At 37.6% G+C, this 12,481-nt stretch overlaps 1 protein-coding gene across 2 annotated transcripts in view; it reads left to right on the plus strand.

Annotated features, from left to right (window-relative positions):
• The window catches only part of PLCL2 (phospholipase C like 2), a 98,817-nt gene extending 86,672 nt beyond the window's left edge, over positions 1 to 12,145 (plus strand). For both annotated transcript variants that reach the window (XM_080579654.1, XM_080579655.1), the window contains 2 exons: positions 4,013 to 4,122; positions 10,872 to 12,145. In XM_080579654.1, coding sequence (XP_080435780.1) covers positions 4,013 to 4,122; positions 10,872 to 11,051 — 290 coding nt within the window. In that variant the 3' untranslated portion in view covers positions 11,052 to 12,145. The remainder of the gene's footprint in view (positions 1 to 4,012; positions 4,123 to 10,871) is intronic.
• The last annotated feature ends 336 nt before the right edge of the window (positions 12,146 to 12,481 follow it).

The raw sequence follows: 12,481 nt of genomic DNA on the forward strand, positions 1-12,481 counted from the left end.
ACAAGTGAGACTGAGCTCTTTCAGTTAACTTAAAAGACAGGTTTTAATCACTCATCAGTAGTAAAGTGTTTGCTCAAAACAGTAGGTCGAAATAGACCTCAAGATTAGATAATCTCTTTAACATTTTTATAGAGGCAAAAATTCTTTTCAACATTGTAATAAATGGGATGGATTAAATTGCCATCAGTTCATTGCACTAGTAATAAACTAGATTAATTCTGATAGTATAATTAGTAACTGCATAAGATGCAAAAGATAGATGAGCGATGTCATTCTTGAGCTGTTCAGAAGCATGGGTGCCTCACCTATTTCTAGAAAAAACTCAAGCTGTTGATTTTTACCCAGTTAAATCTGTATGATTAATAAGTCAGCTTGTTGTTCTTGTGCTGTATGTCATTTTATACACAATTATGATGACTGGGATCAACAAATCTATCACAGATGACTTCTCTCAGCGTAAGAGGAGCTGTCTCTCCTCCCAACTGTAATTTTCTGTAGAGACAAAATTTTATTGCAGTTCTCATTTAGCCAGGTGTTTCTGCACAGAGATTCTTCTTCTGAACCTTTCTCAGCTCTTTTTTAATGCTATTACTCTTTAGAAATATACCTGGTAAGTCAACTACATCAACCCTTCCTGACAGCTTCAAATCGTATAACTATATAATTTAGAGTCTGTACACATTAGTATAAGTATCTATGCTGATGATTGTTAAAATTGTTTTTTGGAGATGGAAGTGGAGAGCTTTCAGTAGGAGTTTTATGGCTGTCATATTAGTCCTTCTGCTGGTCTCCTAAATTGAGCGGTTTCATGTTTAGACAGATCACTCCCATCAGCCTGCTGAGAGATGTAGTGCTTCCTTTAATGTTAGATTAGTATTACAGTAACGTTGTTAGTTACAGATGACAATAGTTTTGGTTTAGGGATGTTACGATATTCTGCAAAGTTAATAAAATATTTCCTTTAATTTTGAAGATAGCCTTTGGTTCTGTATATTTGAAGCATAAGATGCTGTTCAGAGCTTAATCTGATTTATTTGCGACAGACCTTTCTGAAGAAGGGTGGGAATTAGGGATACTTTCTGGCCAACACTGAAGTCACACAGGCATTATTTTCAGTGGCTATTTGCTGTGCAGGTTGCAGCAAAATGAAATGACTCCACTGAACAGATCAAATGCACACCTTGGAGTGATGCAGAAGTACTTTGTGGGGGACCGTGTTTCCTTGATTCCTCCTATATCATCTTCTGAGCTATTCTTGTTCAACTGTATACTGTTTGTGTTCATATTTATGTTTCACATTGGCTCTCAGTATAACACCAAATATAAAAGTCAAGAATGCATCTGTTCAGAGTGTAGACCAAGCACGTTGTCTGGTCATCTAAAAAACTGTCCTTTAAAGGGAAAAGGAGGTCATAGAATCATAGAATGGCTTGGGTTGGAACGGACCTTAAAGAGCACCCAGTTCCAACCCCCCTGCCATGGGCAGGGATGCCACCCTCTAGGTCGGGTTGCCCAGGGCCCCATGCAACCCAGTGAGGTCATTTTGCTCTTTCATGGAACTTTTTTATACTTCAGGGACTTTTTCTTCACCGGAAGTATATGACTATACATTAATAACGACATTGCCATTGTGTTACAGTTCTCTGGCATTCAATATAATTTCCATGGTTGCTCGGAAACTTTTAGATGATATATTTTTAGCAGGGGCAAGTAAAATGGAAAGCATGAACAACTTTTTTTTTTTCGATTAAATGGGTGGTATATGCAGAAAACATAGTAAGGGCGATAAATCAGGTTAGCATAAGGACTGTTATCATCCAAAAAATGCCAGGCAGTTCAAAATACTAATAGACTAATAATTCTAGAAGTAATTAAGCTTTATAAAATTGATTTGCTTACTGTATCGTAATGATGGCAAGAGCTGAAGTTTTACTTTGAAGGAGATAAAAAATTCTGTGAATTCATCTGTAAAAAAAGACAGTTAAAATTCAGGGTTTTCCGTAAGCTTATCTGAGAGGCACTTTTAAGAGACTGTATGAACGTGTTTGTCATTAGTCATTAATTTAGCTGTGAATGAAATGCTGTTTCTTCCGTTTTTCCTCTTGTTATCTTCAAAGAAGTTGGTTTTGTTTTGGAATTTAAAACTTCTGTTACTACTTTGCCACTATTAATGCATGAAATAGTCAGTTCCAAGATAAAACACAAGAAAAGCAGGGACAAAGAAGGGGAATACCAGGAAAAACGTAGTCAAGAATAAATGCTGTACTGCATTCATACTTTGTAACTAAAGCTCAGGTTGCCTTGTATTTTGCAGGGAATGTCATTAGTTCCGATCGATAGATGGAAAAAATGAGACTAAGAGGTGAAATAATCCATTTAAATGTACCTGGCAAAGTAGTAATAGAAACAGAAATGTAATTCAAACCTACATGTCTCTGGCTGCGTGTTTAGGCTTAGAATAGGATAGGTTTAGTTTACCGTGGTAATGGGGAGTTGCCCGTCCAGCCTAAGAAAAGCTGAGGAGAGGGGTGTGATCAAACAGTACTTGTTTGCCAAGGGTTTACGTGTGCACCTTGGTGGGATGATTTGGCTTCCTTTCATTTTTTGAAAAAGGGCAATGAGATGTTGATACTAACTGCTTGGAGTATTTAGCTGGAGTTGAACGGCTTTGACAAAATAGAAATGCAACTTAGCATGAGTGTAAAGAAAGAAGGGGGTCGTCATAGAAAATAGTCAGTGCACCATAGACACGCCCTTCTGGTTAGCAGAACACACGGCCACCATTGTCTCCATGTCTGACTTACTAATGACATTGTATAAATTAGAATCTGTAATCTGCAAAGCACCAATAAGCCATTGGTCATGCAGGCCCTCAGCATTGTTCTCAATCTCTGAGTAGCTTTGGTGCAAGGTTGCTGTCAAACACTACTGCCATGGGGTTGGATTTGAAGGGGATTATTTATAACGGTGGATATGAGGCTAGTACACCATTACTGTAGTTCTGTAAATGTACTGCATGCACTCTAGTCTACCTGTTTTCACATTTTTTTTTCAATTTATGAACTGCTGGTAATGGGGTTACATTGCAAGTCACCTGCTTATTTTCCATGCACCTTGCTGATTTATTTATTCTGCTGAGAACCTGAGTACAGAACTCCAAAAGTTCACCGGTAGAGTCTGAGGATAAATGATAGCACATAAGAAAATCTGTATTTTCATGGTGGCTCTCAAAATGTAGTGCTGTAATTATGGATCTATGGATCATATTTCTGTGGTCATACTGAGAAATTTTTTTTTGGATGATGTGAACAGGAAACTGATACTTGGAAACAGCGATGGATGAATGAACTTTAATTTCTCAACTGGTTAGAAATCTGGTTTTGGGAAATATAATATGAATAAGATAATCTGGATTTTTCAAGAAGTTTTTTGGTTGGGGGTTTGTCAGATACAGAGTCTGTGGACACAGTACTTTACATGAGTATGGTTAAATGTCCTTGGTGGTTTGCTTGGCACCGCCATTTCACACTTAGTGCCTTTCCCTCAGGGTGAGGTGAGAAGGCTGTTTTCTGCATGGGTCCCAGCATGTAAGCTGTTATCTGGACAACCGTGATGTAAATTTAATGTGTACTAGATCAAGGCACAAAATAAATTTGTTGAGACATAATATTTCATGAAATTGCTGCTTCCATTTTCTAGAGATCCACAAAAAGGTCTTTACATGTAGTGTGACATATTTAAATGTGATTTAAGAATAGTTTTGTATAGTAAATATTTGTTTGGCTCTGTGTTTCTATGGCAGTGACCCAACAGGTACTTCAGCATGGATTTTGGCTAGAGAGATCAGCGTGTATTGGCATGTTGTTTAATTTTGGATTACTAGATCAGATATATTTGTGCTTGAAGAATACAATTTCTGAAGCTTTTTCACTGTTCTTTGCCTTTTTAGTTTCAAATCACTGTCTCTGTGATAACAAAAATGCTACATTCCTCCCTCTTTTTCTCTCCACAGCAATGGAGTTTCATGAAAACCTGCACAATATAGGAGCAAGAGAAGGCTTGAAAGAAAGAAAACTGCAAAAATCAGTAGAAAGTTTTACGTGGAATATTACAATTTTAAAGGTAATGTGTCATCCTTCGGTTAGCTATTGTATTTTTCTATTCGCAGCTGACATTCTAATATTGTTATGGGTCATTACTGCGTCACAATTCAACTAGATTTGTTCACTTTTATGATCATTTTCAATTTATTTTATATTACCTTGAAAACACAGCAGACCGTCAACGTGAATTTTTTACATGGGTGAAACAACGAGTACTGATTTCTGTGAAGCTACTGGGGCTGGGTGGAAGCTGTGCTGCTGTTTAAACCCTTTTCTGTGATTTCAAAGGGAGTGAGAGTATTCAGGTTAATGCAGTTATTGAAAAACAAAAGGGAGGCTGTTGCTATTGCAGTTAGTGAGGAATGGTGATTAATGATACATGCAAAATATATCAATAATCCAAACTGGAGTAAGATGAGTGTGTATGATCTAGAGATTCTCTTTGCCTTCTATTGAGCACATTTGCTTATGTTTTTACACAACATTAAGTGATGTAATATAAAAAAGCTTTCAGCTAGAAACCCTCAGGAAACTCAAATGTGGAACAAGTTTCTTATCTCTAGTCTTTCATCTCAGCAGAGAATAACAAAATTTATAGAGACAGCAAAACTGTCTCTCCTAATTTATTCCCTTGACACTATCCTTCTAGCCCAAATTATTCAAATTTTGTGTTTACATCTACTAATGAGTTCTTCTCTCCCACTCAATCAAATATTTCATCACTATATTAAACTAGAAAATCTGTTTTAATTAGAAAGAAAATTTTCTCTGACTTATTTTTTTATTTTTAGTTCTTATTACTGAAAATAGAATTCCCTACCACCTCTCCTTACAGTGCACCACTACAGAAAAGCAGTAACACACACATACTTCTGCTTTCTGTGTTAGTTCCAGCTTTTAAGCTTTTCACTGTGCTGCTTATTGTTCTGTCCCCCTTGTTTTACACCTCAGAAGTTCAATGCAGAAGTCAATCAAAAAGGGGTTGAATTTGCTACAGTGTGTACAGTTAATACATTCTACAAATATGTTTGTGGGTTCTGCTTAAAAATAAAAGGACCAGATTGTCACTTTTCCTTTAATAGAGCAGAATTTCCTGAAGATGCTATATGGGATGTGTCAAGTACAAACTGATACTACCCAGGAGATGAAGAGGAGGGGAGTCAGTTCAGTGGCTTTGGGCAAATGTAAAGGAAATAGATTCTACCCTTTAATTTTCTGTCAAGAGGATCAGATACAGCTTGGATAAGGAAATCTATTTTAATGCTGCCTGAAACAGCAGCAGTACCTCTGTTTCATCTCTGCTTTCCATTCAGAACATAAGGGCTGGCTGGGGGAAGGATTTGCAGCTGATGAATGACTGACCTGTGAAATCATGATTTCTGCATAAGCCAGGAACTGGACAACCCACATTGGAGATCTGGCTCTTGGGAGCACTGAAGGGCTTCTTTGTGTATCTTTAGGATTAACGTAATTATGAAGTTAGAAGGCCTTCCTTCTAAAGAGATTATTCAGGAAATCTCTTCAACATTGACTTAATTTTTTTTTCTGCTTCCAGATTAATGTCCCTTCTATAGGAAGGTACAGTTTTTCCCATACTTAATACTTCATCAAAAAATCAGTAAGATGTCTAATCAACTTGTTGTCTAAACTGTAATAGGAGGTCTTATTACAAAAAGTTCATGTATGTTGTAACGTCTTAAAAGTTCTTTACCAGCATTACAGTTCACAAATCCTACAGTTCACATAGGCTCCTATTAAGTATTATTATTCACATTTAGATGCACAGAAAGTTAGAGCTTGTGATTTGCTTGAAGTAAAACACACTGAACTTTTTCACTCTGGACTCTTAACTACAGACTCTAACTGTAACTTGTCTTGAGTGACATAGTTAAAAAGTCTATGAAATTCTAAGACACTGCTCTTCCTGCAATCATAATTTTGATCTAGTACTATGGTTTTCCATTTCTGTTTTCCATTTTTCCAGCTCTCTAAAAAGTATGTGAGGACAGGGATGGAAATTGAATACCCACATTTTCTGGAGTAAAAACTGATCAGGAGAGTGACAATCTATGAAGCCACTTGAAGAATATTTTTTTTTTTCTCTTGAATTCCCTGTCTGCTTCAAATTAACTTCTCTTTTGAACAACATAAAATCTGGTCTGTTCAGTGACCCCAAATTTTGTTGTTCAGCAAGGCAACTGAGCAACCGACACACCAAAGGCAGTGCTGTGCTTAGATAGATTGAACTTTTTATTCTACTTGTAATCTGGAACAGTATTTCACGTAGTTTCTTGGCTATGATTTAGGAAATGCTCTGTGGCTCTGAACAGCATCACTAAATAATTCTGCATGAGCACTATCATCAGCTCCTCACAGAGGAGTCGTAGCATGGTCATACAGCTTGGCTGATACATTTTCCAAACCGATTAAGTTGCATTTTGCCCTCAAGGCACATATTGATCTTTTTTTTTAATTGGGACATTTCGACTACAGTTGATGCAATGGAAAGTTTGATAAAATAACGAAATCGACAGCTTAATTCTATGGGAACTCTTTGTTAGAACAGCTCACTTATCTAACAAATATCTATATGTGCGTGTATGTGTTACAATTGCTATTTTAAAGTATTTTGTTTTTCCTAATTTGAAACTGTATGGCATGTTTGAATTCAGATGAACTACCTGTATTCAATCTGTGTATTTAGATGTGGACTGACTGTACGGGCAGCACTGTTCTCACCATGGGCATTCATAAAGCCCCCCAAACCTGCTGCTTACCCCCATAGTTGCTCCTGTAGGTGCTCAGAAGAAAAAACCGTATCCTAGTTCAATTAAGATACTGAAAACTACTAGTATCTCGATGTTGCTAGACTGATGGGATTTTGGCTCTTAATTAAAATCATTTTGAGAAGTTAAGAAGCTAAGTCCTTTATGGCCTGATTCTGTGAGTGCACCGAGAGCAAGTCAGCTGGACACGGAGCACTGCAGAATGTTACGGCATACCGAGCAGCCCCCTGTTCAGAGGTTTTGAGAAAGTGATGCCAGCTTCTTACTGTTCCTGATACAAGCTTCGGGCTCCCAGACCCTGAGATAAAGCCCAGTCATTTGTAATGTAGTTCCTTAGAATTTCCAGGGGAGAAGGTGCCCATGCAATTGTTTCAAATGTCATCTGTACGGTACTTTAGTATTCAGACACTCACTGGAGAACCTGTTATCCAAAAATCATGAGCGAATACATACCAGATTAAGAAGGCAGTTGTGCTGAGATGTTCTAGTTACTCTGTCAGATTGTCTGCAACATGGTATCTCATTTCATAGATATGAGAACAGATAGGAACCATTTTGGTTTTGTTTTTATTTACCTTTAAGGAGTATAAAAACACTACTTCTTGAGAGCCCTTGGACAAGAGAAATTTGATATACAGCTAGAAGGAAGGTCTGTGAGGTCTTATAATTAGTGGCCATTTTTCAGATCTGGATGATTTTTCAATTTTTCTGCCTTTCAAATGCTTTGTGTTACTGCTCAACAGTGTTCACTGTGACTACAGCTTGAATTTTTAAGATGCATACTTTTTTTTCCTCAGCGTATGGCTTCATGATGGTGCATCAGCAGAGCTAGGACAATTGGACAGACCTCTCTCGCTTGAGCTAGGGCCATGTTTGGTAGCACTGGGTGGCTCTTTGTCTTTGGCTCAAGACATGCTGGTAGATAATGACAACACCATTGTTTTCACAAATGGTTTTCTGAGTTCAGAGGCATTTAGAAATCAATTGCTTCATTCTGAGTGTTGGAGAAGAGAGTATCTAATGGATGCAGATTCATTTTACTTTTTCACCCCAGTCTGAACTTGACTAACACTAGGCCAAATGTGTTTAGTCTGAACCCCTCTTGCCTCTAATAATCCAGGCTCTTATCCCAGATCTACTCTTGTGTATGGAGTTCATCATCCTCAGTCTTGTCCAGATGATCGCAGCTCCCTGCTGAAAACCCAGCCATTCCTGCCAACCCCTGGCTTCCTCCCTCCCCTCTCTCCTCCATCCGGTGCTCTTTTCCCACTTGGTGCCTAATTTTCTATTCTGGCAGATTTTTTTCTGTTGCTTTCCAGTTCATATTGTCCCCTCTTCTCCAGAGATGCTTCCTATGAGTGTTAATTTTAGTTTTCCCATCACCTTACCTGATTTCATTGTATTCTACAGTCTTCTAGCTGTTGTGCATTTTTGCTTGTTTTTCTTTCTCACCAGCTTTTAATCTCATTGACAAGTTCTCTTGCTCTTTTTTGAATTGTTAGTCCTTCTACTTGACTACCATTTCCAGGCTTCATTCAACATGGTGGTTTTTGTCAGATCTGTTTACTTTCTGTATTCCAGTTCCAATCGTTCTCTCCTTTCCCTGTCACCTCGTCCAATTTGGTCTCTGTGTTCCTGCACTGCATTTGTAGTTTTGTTGCTAGTTCACGATCTCCTCCTTCAGTCTTACCTTGTCACTACTTTGCCTAATACAATCCAACTTCCCTTTCTGCAGTCCTAGCCTTCTTGCCAGCTCAGCCCCAGAGACTGCCCTTTGCCTCCTCCTTTTCTCCACCTTCTCCTTGCCAGAGTCACCATCCCAGGCTCTTCCTTACCCTTCCTCCAGTCTGGCTTTTGGGCTGCCTTCACTGGTAACCAAATCCTGGTGGTAGGACAACTTGGAGAAGCCATACAGGGAAAACCAACCATTTTCTTCTAATGCACATTTTTTATTGTGTGAGAATGGAATACACGTTGTCTTGCCACATACTGGAGATGAAGAATGACCTAGAATGAAATCCTGTGTGATTGTATTAGCCACGCTCAAAATCTGATTTTTGTTTGGTAAAAGCTCATAACTTGGATCTGCAACTGTGGGTTCCTTAAGTCATTTGAATTGCAAGTCCCTACCCTAAGTGGGAGGTTGGGGGGAAGGATGGAAGGTTGTTAAAAAAATTCTGACAGCATTTTCCTGTCTTTATTCTCAGAACTGAATGAGCCATATGGATGAGGTTAAAGAATAATATTAAACAGTAATAATAAAATCTGCTAGTGGCAAAAATCCTACGTAGAGAATATCAGCTCAAGTAGTAAAAGTTTGGCAAGCATATAAGCAACTGACAGCAGGTTTTTTTTTCTAAATGGGGAGTTTTAGGCAACCTTATTAATAGACTGTTGCTAGCAGCTCTGCCTATAATAAACAACTTGATTAAAGTTCCAGAAGTATATTATACTAATCCATGTAAAACAGAACTTGGGCTAGAAACAGATGCACTCCAGATATGACTCATTTAGTCTGCTGGAGTGTTTTAAATTAGCTTTTAGTTGTTTGTCAGTTTGGAAAAAAGATTTTTTTTTAAAAAAAAGAATCCCTGGTTTTCCTTAGGAGAAAATATTACTGAGGCTTTTGCTATGTTTGGTGTATTTCTAGATTTTTTCCTGTCTTGTAATCAGAAAAAACACTCCAGCAATTAGTCTTGGATAAGGGTAGGGGGTAGAAAGCAATATATGTTTTGAATTTGTGTGCTTCAAATGTGTAATTCTGCTTACTTCATGGGGTAGTATTTATATTCTGCCTTGCTAAAGAAGTGAGGTTGAAACAGCACAACATGAGTGCACACATGTTTTTCTGATTGCCATTGTAACTCTTTATTTTTGAAATCAAAAAGTTGGATTTCAGCCTTATTTGGCAGAGGAAGAGAGGCAACGGAGCAGTTATGTCTCTACAAGGGAAGTCAGCATCTCTTCAAGAGAGGTGTCAATCAGGAGGATTTACATGAGACACGTGAATCCCCCAATTACAGGAAAAGGTGCAGTCAGAGTTTGTACCTTATTAGACGTTACATGAATTGAGAGTATCAAGGAACTATAGTATCTGTTTTTTTTGTGTGCATGTTTGTGTATTTGTTTTCTGCCCCTTCAGTTGGAAATGACACTGTTTAAGATCTAGTATTTTTGAAACCTCATCTGCTTTTCTCCATGCTGTGGGGCCGTTCTCCTTTGGGATGGCAGACAGCACCATGAGCTTGTCCATTCCCTGCACACGGGCAGGGTGGGCAGATAAGGGCTGCAGGGAAGGCAGTCCCCAGTCTGCTGCTGAGAGTTGTTGCAGTTAGAGGGCTCTAATCAACACAAAGAGATGGAGTAGCTGATAATACAGGACAGAGCCAAATCACCCGAGTCTGGGACAGTTTCTCTTACAGTTTTAGTTAAAACTTCATTACTACGAAAAGTAACACTTCAAGTAAAGAGGGGTAGCTCTGAACTGCAAACAATCCTGTGAGGTCTCTGTCATCACTGTCCTTTTTACATGTTGTTTCCCGGCCTGCTAATTTCATTTTTTATGTTTTGTCAAACTTTGATTCTTTACCATGCTACTACTGAATGAATCACATTGCTAGGAAAAAAATCTCAAAGAACAACAACAACAACAAAAACAGTTTGCTCCCTGAAGTATAAAATGAGCCTTCACAATTTTCTCGATGCAGAAACACTTATAGTCCCCACGGGTTAAAAATACAGCGCAGATTACTTTCCTGACAGCTGTTAGATAGAAATGATCCCTATTCCTTTGTTTATACAATCAGTTGGGTCCAGAGCAAGCAAGGAGCTTGGTTGTTACCAGCTTACAAACATGAAGTAATCCATGTTCATTTATTTACTTATTTTGAACAGAGCAACTATTCCATTAATCTGAAACAAACAGAAGGAGAAGAGAATCCTGTTATCAACTGTGTATTCTAATAGTATTTTGGTTTTGCAGGGACAAGCTGATCTTCTCAAATATGCTAAAAATGAAGCACTGGAGAATCTGAAACAAATCCACTATGCCACTCTTTCATGTGGACTTAATAAGCCAGGCACTGAAAACGCAGAAATCTCAAAACCTCGTCGAAGCCTGGAGGTCATACCTGAAAAAGCAGGTGATGAAAATGGAGAATGAGAGAATGCTCTTCTCGTAATTATGGAGTTTATAACTCTGTGACCAATTGTAGCTGCATAGGACGTTTGCTTTGCACTTACTGTTGGAAAATATTTGGGATTTTCAAAGCACAACTGGAGAAGCTAATTACAATCTATTGAAACTGTGAATGTATGTAGCAACTCTGCTTGTGAAGGCAATGATATTGTGTAACATGGAAATTACGTTATTGGCCAAAATATAGTATATATGTAAAAGATACTGTAATTCAGTAATAGCGTGCTGAAAAGTTCATTATAGTGCCGTAGGGAAATGAACATTTCTTAAATGAGCTGTAATTAGAGGGAAAACAGTTCGCAGAATTTGACAAGATGCCTTGATTTTCAAACAGATTAGATGTACAGGTCCTTTATTTCTTCGCACAGGTTGGTAATTGTGCTAGCAAGGTGAACTATTGTGCACCTAACTTTTGAAAATGAGGTCCAAGAAAGTAGGATCCACATGTTTCACACTATATGTCATTCAGCCAGTCAGATATTTGGGTTTGAAGTGGTATTGATTTTATTGTTGAGCCATAAATTAAAACGAGAATGTAATTAGACAGTGATCACTGACTTCAGTGCACTATAGGAGAGCCATTATGTAAAAGGAAAATGTGCAATCAATCTGATAGCCTATGTCAGAAAAAGATACGTACCTATTTTGCCTAAGATCTTCTGCAAATGTGTGTAGATAATGTGACCAAACTGCAAGCAAAATGTTGTAAATAGTTTTTCATTTTGTGAAGTGAAGTGCTCATATTAAAAAGTTTTATGAGATTGCTCCCAAACAAGTAAAGCTTTTAACTAAATTTTAACTTTTTTATTTTTCAAGTATTTTCTTCCTTACAGAATAAGCGATATCTCAATAAGCAGATTTGTCAAAAAATTGCTGTTCTGGTTCTGTTTGTTTGGTTTTATGACAACATTAGATAAAGGTATTGTAGCTGATATGCTCATTGTAAAATGACTATACCAACCCTAGAGTGTTCTCTTACTGTTTCTGATTTAACAATAAAATGGACTATATAATTACAGAAGCTAATAAATTTGAAGAAAAACAAGCAAAATCCTAAAGAGATCAAAATGCAGTTTTTGTTCAGTCGTGGGAAAAAGGGGAAGGTGGTGATGTCTGTTGAAAAGTATTGTTTTAATTAGAGCTCTTCAAGACAGGCATTCTACACAGATCAATTAGTTTAACCAATTCAAGATCCAATTTCTGCATTTAGGTTGTAATGAACATCTACATATATATAACATCGTGGAAAAGTCAACGGATCTCTAACTGAGAATGTCAGTATACTTACACTTCATCTGAATTATTAGGAACTTAAATTTATTTTTTAGTCTTTATAAAATTAAAGGAAAAGAATGATAAAAACAATTTGCCTAATAAATGTCACATCTTAGCTT

The sequence above is a fragment of the Anser brachyrhynchus genome (assembly GCF_964034855.1).
Source record: "Anser brachyrhynchus genome assembly, chromosome: 2".
Classification (NCBI taxonomy): Eukaryota; Metazoa; Chordata; class Aves; order Anseriformes; family Anatidae; genus Anser; species Anser brachyrhynchus.